The following is a 19,269-nucleotide window of genomic DNA, read 5'->3' as shown; positions in this document are numbered from 1 at the left end:
AGTTAAGCGCTGCTACCGGAGCAGCTCGGCCCAGCTGTCAATGTGATGCTTTAACAACGGAGAGCCTCCAACCGAGCCAGGAGAATTGAACATAAACCCATCAAAACAACACACTTGTTGAAAAAAATGTCACTGGAAATCTATTTAAAAACATCCTCTCTAGCATTGGGAGTCGGTGGGACTGATGGCTGATCACTGATGAACAAACACCAGACGTGTTGGGGGTAGCGAGCATCTGCTGGGGCCCAAAACTGGGACCATACATCTCCATTTAATGAAGGTTAGATCACGTATGTTGGAGAGTGTGTGTGCATGTGTGTGTGTGTGAGAGAGAGAGAGAGAGCAGTAAGCAGGATATCCTGTACTCCCTGTTGCTATTGTGGAGCGTTTGACCTGGGAGACTTACCCCCATGCCCCTCAAGTTCACATCCTCCCTGTAAAGGTCAAAGTGTGTGCACGTCCACATACACACGCCCGTGGGCGTGCACAGCCCGTGCCAGCATGAACACAATGGGAACTTGTCCAACACCCTGTCACCTTTCTAAAAATACATCTTTCGGTTGCCTCCTACTTGAAGATTGTATTGTACAATAGTGGGTCAGGACAGTCCAACAGCATGATGGTTGTGTTATTGGGAGACATTGTGCATCTCATTGTGTTGAGCTGCTCATGTCCTGCTGTGTCGGGCAGCATTTTAAGAAAAACCCCAACACAGTGCCGTTTATGAACCGGCTGGAATCGATGTAAAACGTTGCTGCTGGTCCATTACGTCCACAATCCTACTTTCTTGTTTATCTCTCTTTTTTGCTGCAGTTCCAGACAGTTTACCGTAACGGAGCTGTTGTACACGATGTGCGGACATTATTTAAACAGCTGGTATAAAACAAAACATCATGAAACAGTTACAATTTATTCAAAGGTCAAACATCGGCGAAATCAGCCAGAGCTGCATTGTGCTGGTGGAAAATGGCTCATTGTAACTGTGGCGTTGTAAAAATAAGAGGACAAAGTCTTCTCAATGTTATTGGGAGTGTTTTATAATCGCAGAGTTGCACAGTGCTAAAAAGAATGCGCCAAATATTGAGGAAAACACATGTATTCATGTACTTGTATTAACTGCAACATTTACACTGTAAATATTGTTTGAGAATATCAAATCTGGGGGTTTACAGGCTTCTGCCTGACTTTTCCAGCACTGTACACTTTTAAAAGGTGTTTTAAGTGTCAAATAACAAATTGAAAAACAGCCCCAAACATTAAAAATAAAAGCACTACGAGCACAGACCTTATTTCTGACTGTTGTCAACATCAATTGAGGGACTTTGGGGGCCAATCAAGCAGCTGCATATCCAGAGGACCACTTTTTGTTTTTAACCCACACAGATTTATTATCTATGTTTTGCCCCCCCACCCCCAAAAAAAGCTCCAGAAACAAACAACTACAACCAATCAGCCTCCATCTGATGACAAGCCTGGCTGTGTCCTCCTGAAACGTCCGTCCGACCCCCTCTTTCCGTGCGCGCTGAGGCGCTATTGTCTTGCTTCCTGCTCAAGGGCCAGGCCGCGCGCTCGTGCACGCGCATGCGTCGAGGGATGCGCCGCGCTCTCCCATTAGTATTGGAGTTGGGACGGCACCGATCCAGGCACTGCGGGATTCGGGGCTGGAAAGAAAAAAAAAAGCGCTCCGAAAAGCAGCTCTGCGTCACTTGATGCTGAGTTCGGTTCCGAGACATCTGAAACAAAGTGAGCGGAGTTTTTCTTCCCCTCCTTTGACAGCTGCAGGGTTGCCAGGTTGACAAACGTCAGGGATCCGGAGGGGAGCTGTCAACATCCACTCCGATGCCAGTAAGTCCGCGCAACAAGAATTTGTTTTATGCCGACAAAAATCCGTTGTGTCCTCTTCGGAGAGAAGCTGCGGCCGTTTTCGTCCTTCCTGTGGACATGCACCTAAATGCCCCAAATGATACAACTCGAGTTTGGTTTTGGCTTGGTTTGGGTTTTGCCACAGATGCAAAGACCGACCAAGTTTAACTGCGGGTTAATTAGCACCTAAAGGCTGCAGTGCTCCTTAAAACCAGGGCATTAGTTTGACAGATTAATGGCAATTATTCTTTTAAATTGTCTCATTTTTAGTCCTGGTTAAATGCACCACTTTTATTAACAGGTTAATTGAAATCATTTGATTTTATGTTGAACCCATGGTGTCAAAAATAAAGTGCTGGTTAAACCAAACTTTTCAGGGGTAGTTGAGCAACAGTCCAGAACTTCAAGAATGGCTGAGGACGTGACAGCGTCCACTGCCAGGCTGGCTGTCCCCCCCCCCCCCCCCCCGTCCTCCTCGCTTTTGGTCTCCTTCCTCCATGTTTGAGAGAAAAGAACAGCTGGATGTGCGCTGTGTGTCTGAACCCGACCCACTCGCACCAGCGGGTCCCGGAGGCCTGTTTCTATCAGCGACTACACACTGTAGCTGCAGCTGTCCGCGAACATAGCGTGAAATCTATCCATCACGTGCACCGCAGACTCACCTCAGCAGGAAGCAACCACACATGCTTCTCTCAAGTGTCTCTCTTTTATAACCAGGCTGATGGACGCAGTTCGTGTTTCTGTTCAGAGCAGAGACGCAGCCTCAAGAAGAGCCTGCTGCTTATGAAGGCCGGCACTCTCAGAGGTCCTGGCACAATGCACAGACGCCTACAGTGTATATCAGTCTGTTAGGACTGGCACATGTAAATATTTGCCTAGTTGTGTGTGCACGTGCAGAGGTCTGTGCACGTACTTTTGGTGCCGATGGGTACAGTGAGCGCATTGTGATGCTTTTACTGGGAAAACAGTAAAGATGTCACCGTAGCTAGCAAAGAACGGGCTTGATGGACTGCGCACACACACACACACACACAGTCTACACATTAGCTGTAACTCTCTGGTGTACAACACAAGCTGAGATTAGCATATTTGAAGGTCTGCTGCTGCAGTTTTTCTGGATTACTCCCAAATGAAAGTGGAAAACTTTATGTAAAAAGTGGTCTGAATGAGCACAACAGAGGCTGGATTGAGCTCCAAAGCCAGTGTATTCGAAGTGAATGAATCTAAAATATGGCCTTGGTGGCAGCACTAAGCGGCTTTTGTCCCCGACTGGCACGCTTCCTGCTTCACCCCGCTGTAAATCAGCCGTCTATACATCCTAACTGCTTCTGAAATGAATCTTCCGTGTGTGTGAGCTGCGTTTGGGCCTCGGCACATGGAGCACAGCTGCACGCACGCTGGGGCAGATGTGACAGATGTGCCTTAAAGGCTCTTACGTGAGACATTGTGTGCATAAAGGCCAGGGCTACAAAGATCTGCAGGTGCGAGTGTTTGTAGTGAGGAAGTGATTGCGAGCTTTTCCTCTTCTCGCCACAGGATGCTCTGCGGGTGTGAATCCTGACCGCCTCCACCGCCATTTAGGTCTGTGCGTCATGACCGGGAGACAATCGACCTCCTGCTGACATCTACGAGGCTCGGGACGCTGTGGGGAAGGCTTTGCTGTACTGGTTTCCGCTGGGTTCTAACCATGGCTAGTCTGGTGCTCAACGAGACTGGGATGGAGGATTGTGGCATCGACGACTCCTTCAAGTACAACTTGTACTCGGTGGTTTACAGCGTGGTCTTCGTCTTGGGCCTGATCACCAACTGTGCCGCGCTTTTCGTGTTCTGCTTTCGGATGAAGATGCGCAACGAGACCACGATGTTTATGACTAACTTGGCGTTATCGGACCTGGTCTTTGTTTTCACGCTGCCGTTCAAGGTCTTCTATAACGTGAATCGCCACTGGCCGTTTGGAGATAGACTGTGCAAAGTGTCCGGAACGGCCTTCATCACAAACATCTACGGCAGCATGCTCTTCCTCACTTGCATTAGCGTGGACCGCTTCCTGGCCATCGTCTACCCGTTCCGCTCCCGCTCCATCCGCACGCGGCGCAACGCCGCGCTGGTGTGTGCCGCCGTGTGGTTGACCATCGTCGGAGGGGGGATTTCAGTGACCTTCTTCTCCACCATTAATAGTACCAGCACAGCTACCACCTGCTTTGAGGGCTTCTCTAAGAGCACCTGGAGGACCTACTTGTCCAAAATCACCATTTTCATTGAGGTGAGTGAGCCGGTGAATCAGGTTATCCTGGTTTGGTATCTGGAAGAGCCAGAAAGGCACTTTAATTGTGATTTATTTGATCATTAATTTCCCAGGGGGGTCGTCACGGTGACCCAGCTGTGATACTCTATTAAGCTATTTTTTTTACAATTTTCTGTATTCTTTCGCAGATTGTCGGATTCCTCCTGCCCCTCCTGGCTAACTTGGTATGTTCCTCACTTGTTCTGCGGACTCTGCAGCGTCCAGTAGCCGTCGCTCATGGCTGCGACAGCAAAAGACGTGTCCTGCGGATGATTTTGGTTCATTTGGGTATATTCATCATCTGCTTTGTGCCGTACAACTCCATCCTCTTCCTCTACGCATTGGTGCGTACGCAAGCCTTAGCTAGCTGCGGCGTGGAGCGCTTTGCCCGAACGCTTTACCCCATCACTCTGTGCCTGGCCACCCTCAACTGCTGCCTGGACCCGGTGGTTTACTATTTCACCTCAGAGAGCTTCCAAAAAAGCCTGACCCTGGGAGGCAAAGGGACCGGCTCCCGTCCCGAGAGCATGCCCCGTAGCGATACGGAGACCCAGGATGCAGCAAACACTCTTCCTAGAGACACGCACGCTTTGGCTAGCAATGGGAAAGACTCAAAGATGTCCGAGAGTCAGTTCTGACTCAAGAAGGTTAAAAAACATGGACATTGGGGGCAAATAAGGAGCTGTGAATAACAGCAATCAGCTGTTTGCGTCTGGAAGTCACCAACACATAACTCAGAAGATTAGTAAAGTCCAGAGGTGAGGCCCGGGCTTTTTGGATTATTCCACGACTGGAGAGCAGCGGAATGTATCTGTGTGTTTGTTACGAAACAGCTCCGGGACCAGAGACCCAAGACACCCCTCACCTGTTTTTACTGTCTGCAGACGCCTCCACGCCTCTTAAAAAGACTCTAACAGGATTGAGACTGAGAAACAGACACACACACACACATGCACATGCAAATGCACACTGGTGTTTAATACTTTGGTATATTCAAATTGTTTAAAATTGGGCTTTGGTAGAACCTTTGTAGACATTGATGTTATGTGCAGTGAGGCCCGTCGTTATGTCCTGCTGAAGTGAATGTGTCTGATGTTAAAGTGTGAGGACATTAAATGTCTTTAGAATCCTTCCGGGTGCGTTCGTGTCCTGTCCCGCTGTTCTGGGAGCCGTGGGTAGTGCTGATCCAGTTGAGGACATTGGTCTGTTTGCTGCGTCACAGGCCAAATGCTTATTATGACTGCAGCAATGGTCCATTGTTTGCTTGTGAATGAGGTCCCTCTGTCTTAATCTGGCTTTAGACTGCAGATCTGCTCAAAGCTTTTTCACAGCAACATGCAAACGCTCCGAATTAGAGGGGAACACTGAAAACATCACGCTACGCCTGTCAAAGAGCAAAACCTCAGCAGCATTAGTCAGCATTTTCTGGGGGTAGCAGGCTGGGTGTGTGCATGACAATATGGTTCCAGTTTCAGAACATAAGCCTTGCAGGACCCGATGTGGGTGCAGCACTTCTGTATGTTCTTACATTTATCAGACCTTTTGTGGGCTCTTTGTGTTCTGTCTGCGTGAGCGTTGGAGCTACTGTACAGAGCACACATACCGCAGGCTCTTGCTGTACAGGAGAACCACACTTATATATACAGATATGATATAGAAAGACTAGATGTTTATTCATTCTTTCAGGCAGACGTACACAGTCAGAGATTCATGGCCGCACTTGAGATTATGTAAAACCTACATGCGTACCAACGGGAGGATAGCACAAGGGGAAGAGGTCTCCCGGAGGCCTCTGGGGTGATTGATGTGACCATGTGCCTCCAGCAGCAGCGACATGGAGACATCAGCATGGTCAGAGAGTGGAGGAGTGAAGCCTGCTGGTGTAAAATACTGCAGGGCAGGAAATAAGAGGAGTGTCGAAAATATGCGGCCTTCAGCCTTTGAGCAGTTTGTGTCAAGGATGTCATGAAATACAGCAACACGACACAATATCCCTCTTAAAGGAGTACTCTGCTCTTCAGGCTGGTGGGAAAACCTGGCCTCTGCTGACCTCTAGTGGCTAAAAGGACGAAGACGCGTTCAACCAAACACAATATAGAACTTTAACACAGGTGCTCTCTATATTCACCATGTTTGCTTTTATTCTTGCTGCTCCTAAATGTGTTGAAATGACATTGTGGTATCACGGGCCAGTGGAGGGAAAACAGGCCAACCTGTGTTGTAATATTACCAGCTAAAATTGAATTTTGTAAAAGAAATTACCAAAACAAAAACCTGCATACGGAAGTGAAAAGCAAATTGAGGAAGCAGATGGACTCCGCATTTCATGGTTACCACTCCCACTATACACACATGCACATTTGTGTTGATTTCCAAACATCTGCATGAAAAACATCAGCCAAGGGACAAGAATAAAGAGAGGCTCCTACAGGTGTCATCAAAATTTCTAATTTCTATGGTTGGTTTTATTATTATGGTTAACCGCCTGCTACTGTACCCCCTTAATGTCCCAAGATTGAGGTTGTGCTTTTTTTTGTGGCTCTTGCAACTCTGATGCAGAGAAGAAAAGATAAGAAAAAAACGCATGAGGGCAGAGCTTCCCGTTCGATTCTTCACACCAACGCCAGCGACAATAAGAGAAACCGCATCAGTGGCATGAAACCATGCACAAAGAGGCGAGTATTTTCTTCCATCTGTGCTGCTAAAGTGACACAGAAGCATTAGTGAGCGCGCAACTGAGGAAGGACACCCGTCTGCATCAATCTGTACACAGAGGACCACAAGTGTGCTGAAGCATGTGGATGTTATTGGACACTTCTGGTTTTGACTGGCTATCGTCCTTCTGATCCAAGGTAATTGACTTCTTTGCTCATGTGTGATATAATCTTACAGTTGGCAATTGTGCGTAGCTTCTCAGTCCATCATTGTCGACTGGTGTTGCATGAAATGCTCCTGAGAGAATTCTGCAGGGTTTAAATCTGCCAGCTCAATGATTCCTATTGATTTGCTTTAATCAATGTTACTTCCTTTACTGCCTTTCCTAATTTTTGAAACGGTTCACTTAAAAAGTGTTCGGGAGTTGGATTTCAAGTGTAATCAGGAAAGATTACATCAGAGGCGACCCAGGTAGAACAAAGGAGTCCGTTGGCTGCCTGCGGGCTGAGCAGCCAACGGGAGTCGCAGGGAAAGGGCTCGACAACTGCCGCTGCCCCCTTTTTCCCCTGTCAAGCATGTGTGCGGTCTGATCTTGATGGGGAAAGGAAGGCTGATGCAGCACAGATAGGCTGCCTTTCTTTTCACATTTCCTGTCAGAGCACATGTTTCGTTCACTAAATTATCTGAGCATTAGTTGCCCCACATCACTCAATTATACCCAGCAGGCACCTTACACCCTGGAATGAGTGTAACACAAGCGTAACTGCACATCATTTTGTGTTTTTCTAAATTTTCTTATATGTTTCATTATTTTTAAGATGCTTGACAGCCTTGAGCTCGCTGGCTGCTGTTTATCCTTCACCAGCACTTGCTTTGTCAGGGTTAGAGCTTTTTTTCTTAATAAAACCATCTAAGTGGCCAGTTTGGATCTTCTAGCCTTCATTTAAACTTTAGTTTATTAGTGGCTGAACACATTGCAATGAGCGGTGAGGGTGTCCAGACAGAAGCACACATCCCAGTTTAATCCATCCTTGAGCAACAGGATCACTCTCAGGATCAGGATCATCTATATCACGTGTGGAGCAAGACGGAGAGCTGTGAGGGCCTCTGACATCCAAAATGACTGTTCAGGCACTTTCAAGTAAATGTAAATAAATGGCATTGTTATCTGTCACATATTATCTCAGATGGCATCTCTGCAGATGGGGACAGTAAAAAGCGACACTGAACAAGGGAAGTAACGAAAAGGACAGAAACTGAAAAACAAACGTGAGAACTGGACAATTCTAAAACCGGTCGCACAGTTGGAAGCTCACTTTGATCTCATCTGCTGTATTCAAACCATCACAGACCACATGACTATCTGCCTTCTTTTAAAAGAACTACTGCGTCACTTCAAGCCATTTTTTGGGGGGTCTCTTTCAGGTATTTTGGGTACCGGAGTTAATCCAAATGACTGTGACTGACAAGTGGGCGGGGCCTGTGGCCAACTCCTCCTCGCCATGTGGACACAACCTGACCAACTGGGAACAAAGTATTGAGAAGATGTACACCTATTTCTATCTGCTGGTCTTCATTCCGGGGCTTCTGCTCAACGCCACGGCGCTCTGGGTGCTCTGCAGACACATCAGGTGCAGCCGGTAACACCAGAACCGGTCCACAATAGTCCTGTCATCATGGCTCACACCACTGCCTGTCTCTCTCCAGGAAGAACACCAAAGCGGTGATCTTCATGATCAACTTGGCGTTGGCAGATCTGGTCCACATCCTCTCTCTGCCTTTAAGGATCTACTATTACTTCACACACGTTTGGCCATTCGGACAAGGCGTGTGCTTGTTCTGCTTCTATCTGAAGTACCTCAACATGTACGCTGCTATTGCCTTCCTGGTAAGCAGGTGGAGAATGAATCATGTAAAAGGCCGATAGTCGTTCAGGGATTTCTCATTTTAAGGCTTCTTTGTCTTGTGCGTCACCACTTCAGACATTAACTTGGGGCTGGCGTCCGTACCAGCCTTCAGAACTGCATGTTTTTGTAAAAGTCATGGCTAAAAAAAGGAGGGGAGCGAATAAAGACGAGCATGCTGCTCTGTGGAGGGACTCAAACTGAAAGCATTTCCAGTCAAACAACTCTTACTTCCTGTAACTGTGGAACTGGGTAACATTCATGTTAATATGTGTATTTTCTCTCTTTTAAGGTGTGCATCAGTATACAGAGGTGTGTCTTTCTGCTCCGCCCGTTCGCCGCTCGCCAATGGCGGCGGCGCTATGATCTGTTGATCAGCATCACGGTGTGGGTGGTGGTCAGCCTGGGGTGCTCACCCTTCATCCTGATGCGCAGCAGCAGCCCCAGCCCCAGCAGTGTCACGCAAGCTGACTATAACATGTCCTTCTCCCTGGAGGTCACCTCAAACCAGCAGCTCATAGGTTCTGCCCACCCTGCGAGTCCAAGCCCCCATGGGTCCGGGCTCCCCACTCAGTTCAGCTGTTTTAAAGACCTGCCCATGCGTCGCCTGCCCGTCTCTCTTGCGGTCACCATGATGGTTTTCGCCGAGCTGCTTGGATTTGTGATTCCTTTTGCCTGCATCAGCTACAGCTCCTTCCTCATCGTCCGCTCTCTGAAGCAAGGACAGACATGTGATGAGCACAGAAGCTCCAGCATCTCCAGGCGCTCCCGACCCCCCTCCCTCAGCATCCAATCGGACTCCTTTCGAGGGAAGCAGACGAACGCGGAGAAGCAGCGCGCTCTGAAGATGGTCCTCAGCTGCTCCGCCCTCTTCCTGGTCTGCTTCGCACCCTACCACATCAACTTCCTGTTTTACCTGATGGTGTCCCAGGGCGTTGTGTCCCACTGTGCCACGGAGCTGGCCGTGCGGAGGTTCCACCCACTCTCGCTGTGCCTGGCCAGCCTCAGCTGCTGCCTCAACCCTCTGCTTTATTACTTTCTCAACGCCGAGTTTAGGCTTCACCTCAGCCGGCGTGCCTCCTCGTCCGTCTTCTCCTCGCTGAACTCCCCCACCCAGCGGCTTTCACCGCGCAGGCTGTTGAGCACGGAGAGCAACTGCTCCGACAGACAGTGGCCACCATCACCCACAGAAGACTGAGGAGATCCGGGGGGGGGGGGGGGGGGGGTTGATGCAACCATCTCGATATTGATGAATCAACAACTACTGTGGTTCCCTTCACAGTGGTCAAGTTTAGTGTAAATAGCATGTAGTGTAAATAATACGAAGAAATAAAAGGCGTTTGGTTTTCGATGCATAAATGGAATCCCGTGGTCTGTGGTCACCCTTAAGTCCTCGTCTCAGCTAACATTTGCTGTACTTCCTCTCAGAAAGTGGTGTTGACAAGACGGTTGGTAACCAGCAGCTACCAGATGCTGCTCTATCTTTTGCATCGATATTGCACGACAACCCGCAGACACGTGCAGCCCACTGCTTGAGAAAAAAAGACATCATGGCTCCCCCACGACAGCATCAGAGTGTCTGAAAGTCTCTCATGAGAAAAAAACTCAACCCCAAAAGAATAAAAAAAAAAAAAATCTATAACAGGCAGATACAGCAAGTCATGATATATGAAATACTTGCTAACCCCACCCCTAACAGGAAACTCACGTGCTAAATACCCTTAGCGAAGACGGGCACCGAGAGAAGAGAATCAGCCATTAAAACAGGAAACAAAATAGAATTTAGCATATCTAAAATGAGAGAGCTCAGGCTAGAGGGAGGGCAGCAGAGTGGGCGTGAGTACAGGAGTAGGCGGTGAGGAAATGGCATGTGTCTTATCTGATGGTCCTGATCTCCTGCTGATGTCGCACAGCCCTGACGCCTGAGGTGAGACGCCGATCCTTCATCTTACCTATGATTCTTTCTTGAAAAAACGCGAGTTAATGCCAAATAAGGGAGCTAAACAGTCGGTAACAGCTGGATGCTTCGAGCATAGAGTCATGCCTCATGGGAGCCCTCACATGTTTCTCTGCTGTGAGGAATTTCTGCTATGGCGCGCTTCTCTGCTCGTCTGGCTGTCCACTAGCGGACAGGAGTAACTATAGTTACACACATCGGTAGGACGGTGATGGCTCTGTGTGTGGAGGGACCCGTGTGTTCACTGTTTTTAACTGCTGAGGCTAAAAGTGACTTTAGCTTGTACCAGCAGTCCAAACCTTTGATGAAACACCTCGTTCCCAGTGACAGACTGGTTCTATTTTTAATATACGTACAAATAATCTAATGTAATGACAAGATGTGCATCAATGAGAATGATAAGACACTTACGCACAGTCATTGAGGCTGCTACCAGGTCCACCGGGGGGTTCCTCTGTGTACAGAGAAGAGCGATAAAAGCACTAGAGCACTCTGCTGGCCTAATGTGACCATCGAAACCATCATTCTTTCCACATTTAAGCCCTAAACGCGGACACAAACAGCCCCGTTAATCCGACAGGATATGATTTTATAGCACTTTTGCCAGCCCTCGAAGTGGAAGAAAGCGTCAGAATTGTATGAACACATGTGTGGAAAGTCATTTTTTTTCAATCATTAAAAAAAAAAAAGATTTATATCGTGAAAAAGACTCAATGGCTTCTGTAAACTGTTAATATAAGCTCAAAGATGTGAAAATAGTGAACACTTTCCATCAGTTGGTGATAAAAGCAGCACGCCTATGAAACCAGATGGCAGATATGACTGTGCGTTTCCACGTGTGAATTGAGGCGCACGCTTTCTTAAACAGCAGTGCAAAACAGATATTTCTCTCAGTTCGGAAGGCAGAAAACTCTTATACTCGTCCGATGGGGGAGTTTGTTAACCCTCAGCTTGATCATGGTATTGGAACGAAGCTAGCAGCAGCTAATATTAGCCTCTTAAAGGGTCAGTCCACCTTAAAATGAAAATTCATTCATGGTCTAATGAGAACCGGAAGAACAGCGCCCCCGCCCTTCTGTTCAAGTCTGGAGCTCCAACAACGTTCTGCACACTCCTACAGAGATGTCACCCACTAACGCAGGACGGAGGAGTGATAATTTGGGTCAGCTCACAAAAGCGGCTGCAAGTGCAGGCGTGAACGCCGAGCGTGGGAGAATCACTGTGGCAAGAACAACCATGCCATGAATAGCGTGTGAGCTGCATTTCGAGGTGTGCGGAGTGTGTGTGTGTGTGTGCCTGTGATGTGGCTGGTGGTGCTGTTTCACTGACAACAGGCTCTTTCTTAATACCCTTGGCAGGAAACTACTGAAATCAGTCTGACTTCACCCCGTCTTCGTAGCAGCCGCCCGTGCTCCGGCGCGTCTGTCGCCGGTGCACAGGCAGTATTCATGAGAAAAGAAACCACACCCCCCCCCAAGCGAGGCATCCTGTTGATTCACAACCTGCATGAAGCGTTGACACCCTCCTGAGATGAGCCTCCAGAACCAGAGCTGCAACACCCACCTCCAAGAGTACCAACACTCCGTCTACGCTGGGGTGTACATCGTGATCCTGGGCTCCGGGCTGCTGGGGAACCTGCTGGCGCTCTGGGTGTTCAGAGCTTACGTGAGAGAGACCAAGAAGGCCGTGGTCTTCATGATCAATCTGGCTGTGGCCGACCTGCTGCAGGTAACCTCTGCTCCTGCACGACATTAGGAAGCATCTTCTCTCACTTATGTCGAAAAAATGACCTACCTCAGATGTGAAACGTGACCTCTGACCCCTTGTTGCCCCCCCCCCCCAGGTGCTCTCTCTGCCCATGCGTATCTACTATTACCTCAACCACAGCTGGCCCTTCGGGCACTTCCTTTGTATGATCTGCTTCTATCTCAAATATGTCAACATGTACGCCTCCATCTACTTCCTGGTGTGCGTGAGCGTGCGTCGCTGCGAGCTCATCATGCGGCCCCTCAGGAACTCCTCCCCCAGCCGTAAAGGAGACCTGCCCATCTGCGTTGCGGGCTGGCTGCTGGTCTTCCTGGGCTGCCTGCCCTTCCCGCTGCTGAGGACCATCAGCTCCCAGCAGGGCTCCAACTCCACCAACGTGTGTTTCGCAGAGCTCCCCATGAGGGACATCGGCGCTCCGGCCGCGGGGGCCCTCCTGATCGCCGCGGAGCTGCTGGGGTTCGTCATCCCCCTGGTCCTGGTGTTGGCCTGCAGCTGTTTGACCGCGGGGAGCCTGCGGAGGAAGACGGCGGGGGCGGTCCCTGACCAGGGGGAGAAGCGGCGGGCGCTGAGGATGGTGCTGAGCTGCGCCATGGTCTTCCTTCTGTGCTTCGCCCCGTACCACGTCACCATGCCCCTGGACTTCATGGTTAAGGCCAACATCCTGAGCGACTGCTCCATCAGGGGCCTGATCCAGCGCAGCCACCCCGTCACGCTGTGCCTGGCCAGCCTGAACAGCAGCCTGGACCCTCTCATGTACTACTTCACCACGGATGAATTCAGGAGGCGCCTGAGCAAAGTGGAGTTGGCCGACACGTTCAGCAGGCGTCTGTCCTGCATCAGCGGAGGAGAGAGCTTGGACGAATAGACCGTCCACATATGTGAGGATGGATGGAAAATAGGATTTTTTTTTTTTTTTTTTACTATTTATGTTCAAATAAAGACGTGTTTACATTTTTTTTATAATTGGTGCTTTTACATTTCTTTCCTCTGCATGCTTGTTATTGAAGGAAGCAGCTGCAGAAGACAAGTGTGATAGTATCAGCAGCACAGGGAGGGATAAGACAGCAGCCACAAACACTGGCTAGACAGAAATGAACCTTTATTTAGAATCAACACAATAATCTCTCATTACACAACTCTGGTTTTATTTAATTCTCAAATAAGTCAGAAAGTTGACAGAAACATTTTTACAAGCACGGGTCCTGTAGGATTGTCCTTCAGAGTGGGCATCCAATGAGAAAATACTGGAAAATTACTGTCATTTATTTAGCAAAAAGGACATTTTGAAAAATAGTTTTAAGCTTAAGAGCTCCAAACACGGGCTATTTTTTGTGCATTTGTGGAAAAAAAAATTAATCATATGCTTACTCTATAACGATTTAAAATATTGCAGCCACGTGTTAAGAAGCTCGTTTTAGCAGCGATTTGGCTTCGTTTTTTTCTGTCAGGGGAATTAGAAATTCATAAATGAGCATTTTAAAAGAGAGCCGGTGTCTTCGGAAATATTCCCTTCAGCATATTCTCAGTGTGAACAATCATCAATCATGTTTACTCTCATTTACAAGGATTTACACAAACATAAACACTGGTAACAACGGGTGTCGGGTTGTTCGCCATCAGACACCAACAAACACACAGCAGGACAAGAGAGGGCTCGTAGGATCAGGGAACATGAATTAGTGTTGCCCTGGTGACACAAACAACTGCAGGTTGTGACCTATTGCCCTTACAGCAGGTCTACTGGTTCGAGGACAGTAGGTGGACGCACAGAAATGTATTATAATAATGTCTCCTCAGTAACACAAGAATATTCAGTACATTAATAACTTCCACTTTCTCTGGAGGTGTTGCTAGGATACAACACTGAAAAGGTTCACAGGAAGCCGCAGCAACAAAACAAAAACTAAAGAAAGCTAGTGTATCTTAGGTAAGCAGGCTAATATTGGTTAGCAGCACAAGATCAATGGGTTACGACTAAAACACATCAGAGCGGTTCTACCTAACACTGCAACTGAGGTCCACTCATCACTGGAGCTGAAGCAGGAGGGGAAATAAAGTTTCCTACAAAAGTAACGTTCTGCACAAAGGTTCCCACCCTCACCAACGCCCCTCTCAGCGTTCACACACCTACGCTCACACCCCCCCATCAAGCCTTGCAGATTTTGGTCTCCGTCACAAATGTGTTCTCGAAGTGTTGGATGGTGAAACATTCTTCGGCGGAGCGCTTCTGGATACCTCCCCCTGGCAGAGACACACAGAGTCAACTCTTCATTTGAGATGAAAGCGTCTGTACATTCATGCAAGAAACGAGGTCACGACTCTTGTTTCGTTCCTCAGTTATAGGACTGTGACTGGCTGCTAGGACACAGAAAACCACCAAACCCAATGGCTACATGCCAAGCTATACGGCTCTGATGCTTATAAGGAGTAACTATGCACATAGGACAATGTCAAGAATCTGGAGGTAAATGTGATCAAATATTAAAAGGCTCTACAGGTCTGTAAAGTACTGGGGTGTGAGTGAGCACATTCAGGAGTTCCGTGGCTCCACACCTGGCAGACTGGAGCGAGGCTGCATTCTGTACGTTTCCTTTCTATCACAGAGCCGACGGATGTAGAAACCCAGAGGCCTGATATCATCGATGCGCTCGGTCACAACCAGGTCCTCGTGCATCAGGTAGCTACGGTAGGAGCCAGACTGGAAGCAAAAGATGGAAGCAGAGAGGAATTAAATGAGACGCCGCTTTTAGCCTAGTGATAAAATCCAACAATGGAAGCTAGAGGCAAGTGTCAGTCGTAGGAGGTAGCACTAACTCTGTGTGTAAGTGTCTTATTATTCTCACTGATGCACATCTTGTTATCACTTCAGATTATTTGTACATATTTTAAAAATGGAACCATTGTGTCACTGGGAACGAGGTGTTTTATCAAAGGCGTGCGCTGCTGCTACAGGCTAGAGACGTTTTGGTCAGAAGGAGAGAAGAACTCTCGGTTGAAATAGAATTCATGGCAGGTTTCTTTTTTAGCAGTGGCGTATCGTCATGGTGACTGCTCACCGCCAGCTGGGAGAAGAGGTCTATGAGGTCCTGAGGGGGGAGCACCACTGAGGTATTCAGAGGAATCACAAAGCAGGTCCTCAGTGTCAGGTCCAGGTACGCTGTCAGCTTCTACACACACGCACGCACACACACACACACACACACAGTGATGAAGAGGAACATCAGGCATATTAATGGGATCAGAGGTCTGTGACTTCTTCAGTGGCTGGATGGGTTTTACCCTGTTGAAGTCATGGAGGATGTATGCTGGATCTCCTGGTCTGAAACGAGGAGGTGGGACACTGATGACGGCCGTGTTGTCAGAAATCTCCACCTCCTCCTCCACCTGTGGCAGGTAGTATGGCTGGCTCTCTCCTTTACTTCCAACTGATGTGTTGAACTGCATCACACCGTGATACAGCCTCTGGAGAACACAATGAAAACAGCACAACTCTCAAACATCCGGAGTTTGAATAAAATACATCTGTGGAGCTGAAAATACTAATTAGTTTGCCAGATTCACTGCAGAACTTTTAAACCCAGAGTTTGATCTGTGGATTATACGATGAGGTATTTCTACCACTAGGGGGCAGTACTCACATTGAATTGCATACACGTTACAGCAGTTTATGCAATTCTCAAACTAAAGCAGAATTATTATGGTTTGTATCTAAATGTAAGGTATAAATATAACTTGCCTAACACTTTCAGCATATTTAACCAAACCACGACAACACAGTCTTGTTAGCCATGATGATTATAAAGTCGCTTTAATCCTGGCAGAACTATTAAAGCCATTTAATCCCAAACTAAATTGAGTGAATCGGTGAATGAGGCTTCCTCATGCAGACAATGATGGGAGAAAACCAAACTGGTGGAGAAAAACAAACATAAAATAGGTGGTGGCCAGTCCATCAAAAATTATTTATCAACTACAGGCAACACTGACCAATTAAAAATATCTTCATCAAGCTGTAAATTCATCCTCAACAAACATTAAACCCTTCAGCAACTGCAAATTCCCAGGATGTGTCTCACAAACTTATCACATTCCACTTATTTATTGTCGTATTTACTGTATTCTATGTTTACAACGGGGTGCAGAATGGTCCTGAGCGTTGTCTTCCTACAATAACCACTATTAATAACGTTCTAACCTGTGCTGGACACATTTTAGGACCAGATTATTATTAAAATAAATCCTTTTTTGTGTTTACAGTCAGGACTCACGCCGTCTCGTGACTTATGCCACGTGTGTTACTAATGTATAAACTAATGTATAAATGTATAATGTATACCTTAGGAGCGAAGTATCGATATAGGCAGGCCCCCCCCACGATCAGCCCGCTGAGGATGAAGGCGATGCCCAGCAGGGTGAGCAGACAGCGACCTGTGGAGCCCTCGTTACCTGGGGGGGCAGAAGCCAACTCGGGATCCTGCACACGCACACGCACGCACATGCACATACACACACACACACACACACACACACCACACACACACACACACACACACACACACAGAGTGAGGCAGACAGACAGAGAAATCGATAGTAGTGTTCAAATCCTGAGTTGTCGTGATTTTTAACCCTTTATCTTTAATCCTATTGAATGTTCGGCCTATAAGATGACCTGCCAGTGTCTCCCTATGCGGGTGAAATATGGCTCTGCGTGCATTTTAAGCAAAGCACCCTATAAAGCGCGTTTTAAATGTCCTGGTTAGCAGGAGCGTGAACATCTACGCAGCCGTAATTCGCCGCCGCAGCTCGGTTTACAGGCCAGACACCAGACTGGAAGCACATCTGCAATGGAGACCGTTCAGCTCACCTTCACGGCCACCGGCACCTCTTTGCCCAGCGCCTTCTGCGCCAGAGCCGAGTTGAAAGCAATCTTCACCATGGCGAAGAGCAACCGTGAGCTTCTTCAGAGGACAACGGAGCAGAACCTGTCGACGGTGGGCTGTCTTTCGCAGCTCCGGATTGTGACGCAGTTTGCAACCTCGTCTTTGACCAGAGCTTCCGGTCACCGGAGGGGATTAGGATCGAGGCCGATACGGAGAAGAGATGCGATAATTATGATAACAATCCTAAAAAACGAAGAACTGGCATATAATCTAATCACGACGAAAGCTCGAAAACGATAACTTTATTTTTAATGTGGACGGTACCGTCAATACGCAGATAAATGAGTTGTGCTCCAGAGCCCTCTAGTGGCCGCGCGTGGAATCCATCGAAAATCCAACGTGAACTGCACCAAAATGTCTGCATCGAGAGGTTTGGAAGTTATTTACACTTCCAATTTAATATGTCTCCAGTTACACTTTATATACACTATATTACATTCTTCAAAACGAATCAATGTAATGAAAAACACATTTTCAGTGTATGAAGTAGCCTATTCATCTGAGTAAATATTCCACTCTACAAATATATATACCTGTCAGTGTGTCTGTCCACTCATACTGACACACTCAGTATGCAGCCATCACTGCACTGTGGAGTTACTCAGACCAGTGCCAAGACTGTGCGTGTGTGTGTGTGTGTGGGTGGGTGGGTGGGTGTGTGATACTTATCCTCAGTACTGGTCCTCTGCTTCCTCTCTGCACATATGAGTAAATAAACACTTCCCGCTGCACCACTCTAATTCCATGCAACTTGGTGGCATCTCTCCAGCACCTTTTCACTGTAACTGTGCCATATGCATCTGCAGACAGCAGGAGTGAGGCAAGGATATTTCCTCAGTTAAACAGACAGATTGCACCGGTAATTACCACTGAAACGCACATAAACAGAGCAACTAATTTCTGTACCTGACTCCCCCCTCTGCTTTCTCCCCAGACTAACTCTCCCTGAAAATCCTAAATGTTCCTGAAGGCTTGTTTATGGGCTCATCTTACACCGTGTTTGATCTGTTTGCCCACACATGCATTTGTGGATACACACACCAAGCATGGGAAAGAGAGAGAGAGAGAGAAGCTGATCGTAATATCAAGACTGATCAAAAGATTTAGACTTAACAACGTGGAATTTAATAGAGGAAAAGAAAGAGGTAGAGAGCTAAGCATGTTCTTCTTTTAGGTGGGTGTGTTGGGGTAGAGGTGTGGATGCAGGACCTGGATGGGATGAAAACACAGGTGGAGTCACACAGAGAAGTGGTGCAGTCTACACTTTCTGATGCTTGAGGGGCTTTTTCCAGGAGTTAACAGCACATTAAACATCGAATTCATTTCAGTTTACATGTCAAACTTTCTAAAATCTCTTCTGGGGTGATTTTAGTTGTCTTACGGATACAAAGGGTAGAACACATGAATGCTGGACCTCGATGTCATGCAGAGGCAAACAGTGGCCATCATAATGGTGGAGAACAGACATGTATGATGAGAGCAGATGCCCAGTGGTCTGCAGCACACGGCCAGTAAAAACAAGGAAAATATAGCCGGTGTACACAAGCATATATGCCTATTTATATACACACAACCCCAACGTCAGCAAAATATGAACATCTGCAGAGATGTTGGTTTGGTGAAGTGAGAGAGAAAGAAGCTCTCATGCATGACATCACCCACACACAAGCCAAATATGACACACACACACCTCATAGATTTTCATCAATTTAAAAACCAGACATCTGAAGCCACAAGTGACTCTGTGCCTTTCTCACTATAGCCATACAAGTTGCACGCACGCACGCACGCACGCACGCACGCACACACACACACACACACACACACACACAATCTCCATGGTAACAGCTTGCCACAGAGTTTGAGTTCAACCAAAATGTTAGGGCGCATTTCATAACG

At 47.6% G+C, this 19,269-nt stretch overlaps 4 protein-coding genes across 9 annotated transcripts; 3 read left to right on the top strand and 1 right to left on the bottom strand.

Moving 5' to 3' along the window:
* Positions 1–1,219: 1,219 nt before the first annotated feature.
* Positions 1,220–5,280, top strand: lpar4 (lysophosphatidic acid receptor 4). Its single transcript, XM_057042857.1, has 3 exons — positions 1,220–1,845; positions 3,400–4,126; positions 4,297–5,280. Exons 2-3 carry the CDS (start codon positions 3,551–3,553, stop codon positions 4,783–4,785), a joined length of 1,065 nt encoding a protein of 354 aa, XP_056898837.1. The 5' UTR covers positions 1,220–1,845; positions 3,400–3,550; the 3' UTR covers positions 4,786–5,280.
* A 149-nt stretch (positions 5,281–5,429) lies between these two features.
* Positions 5,430–9,923, top strand: p2ry10 (P2Y receptor family member 10). Of its 5 annotated transcripts, none has more exons than XM_057042856.1 (6): positions 5,430–6,605; positions 6,707–6,999; positions 7,990–8,071; positions 8,228–8,433; positions 8,510–8,690; positions 8,999–9,923. In XM_057042856.1, the coding sequence occupies exons 4-6, from the start codon at positions 8,255–8,257 to the stop codon at positions 9,902–9,904; spliced, it is 1,266 nt and encodes a 421-aa protein (XP_056898836.1). In that variant the 5' UTR covers positions 5,430–6,605; positions 6,707–6,999; positions 7,990–8,071; positions 8,228–8,254; the 3' UTR covers positions 9,905–9,923. The 5 variants fall into 5 exon arrangements, with proteins under 5 accessions (XP_056898836.1, XP_056898835.1, XP_056898832.1 ...); XM_057042855.1 differs by lacking the exon at positions 7,990–8,071 and adding an exon at positions 7,845–7,949; XM_057042852.1 differs by lacking the exon at positions 7,990–8,071.
* A 417-nt stretch (positions 9,924–10,340) lies between these two features.
* gpr174 (G protein-coupled receptor 174) lies at positions 10,341–13,721 on the top strand. Of its 2 annotated transcripts, none has more exons than XM_057042858.1 (3): positions 10,341–10,633; positions 12,022–12,391; positions 12,507–13,721. In XM_057042858.1, exons 2-3 carry the CDS (start codon positions 12,194–12,196, stop codon positions 13,293–13,295), a joined length of 987 nt encoding a protein of 328 aa, XP_056898838.1. In that variant the 5' UTR covers positions 10,341–10,633; positions 12,022–12,193; the 3' UTR covers positions 13,296–13,721. The 2 variants fall into 2 exon arrangements, with proteins under 2 accessions (XP_056898838.1, XP_056898839.1); XM_057042859.1 differs by lacking the exon at positions 10,341–10,633 and adding an exon at positions 10,653–11,932.
* Positions 13,509–17,646, bottom strand: LOC130531099 (integral membrane protein 2A-like). Its single transcript, XM_057042860.1, has 6 exons — positions 17,295–17,646; positions 16,767–16,904; positions 15,710–15,892; positions 15,487–15,597; positions 14,984–15,128; positions 13,509–14,671 (listed from the first exon to the last, which is right to left on the bottom strand). Exons 1-6 carry the CDS (start codon positions 17,364–17,366, stop codon positions 14,577–14,579), a joined length of 744 nt encoding a protein of 247 aa, XP_056898840.1. The 5' UTR covers positions 17,367–17,646; the 3' UTR covers positions 13,509–14,576.
* Positions 17,647–19,269: the final 1,623 nt, after the last annotated feature.

Source organism: Takifugu flavidus, chromosome 9 (assembly GCF_003711565.1).
Source record: "Takifugu flavidus isolate HTHZ2018 chromosome 9, ASM371156v2, whole genome shotgun sequence".
Taxonomy (NCBI): domain Eukaryota; kingdom Metazoa; phylum Chordata; class Actinopteri; order Tetraodontiformes; family Tetraodontidae; genus Takifugu; species Takifugu flavidus.
This window is presented reverse-complemented; position numbering and strand designations above follow the sequence as displayed.

Bases quoted from the DNA above. Each gene is read 5' to 3' on its own strand.
- lpar4 (XM_057042857.1), top strand. From the start codon at position 3,551: ATGGCTAGTCTGGTGCTCAACGAGACTGGGATGGAGGATTGTGGCATC. The intron at 4,127-4,296 runs GTGAGTGAGCCG...ATTCTTTCGCAG, and splicing joins AAATCACCATTTTCATTGAG to ATTGTCGGATTCCTCCTGCC.
- p2ry10 (XM_057042853.1), top strand. From the start codon at position 8,255: ATGACTGTGACTGACAAGTGGGCGGGGCCTGTGGCCAACTCCTCCTCG. The intron at 8,434-8,509 runs GTGCAGCCGGTA...GTCTCTCTCCAG, and splicing joins GTGCTCTGCAGACACATCAG to GAAGAACACCAAAGCGGTGA. The intron at 8,691-8,998 runs GTAAGCAGGTGG...CTCTCTTTTAAG, and splicing joins ACGCTGCTATTGCCTTCCTG to GTGTGCATCAGTATACAGAG.
- gpr174 (XM_057042858.1), top strand. From the start codon at position 12,194: ATGAGCCTCCAGAACCAGAGCTGCAACACCCACCTCCAAGAGTACCAA. The intron at 12,392-12,506 runs GTAACCTCTGCT...CCCCCCCCCCAG, and splicing joins CTGTGGCCGACCTGCTGCAG to GTGCTCTCTCTGCCCATGCG.
- LOC130531099 (XM_057042860.1), bottom strand. From the start codon at position 17,366: ATGGTGAAGATTGCTTTCAACTCGGCTCTGGCGCAGAAGGCGCTGGGC. The intron at 15,893-16,766 runs GTATACATTATA...TGTGTTCTCCAG, and splicing joins ATCGATACTTCGCTCCTAAG to AGGCTGTATCACGGTGTGAT. The intron at 15,598-15,709 runs GTAAAACCCATC...GCGTGTGTGTAG, and splicing joins TCCTCCATGACTTCAACAGG to AAGCTGACAGCGTACCTGGA.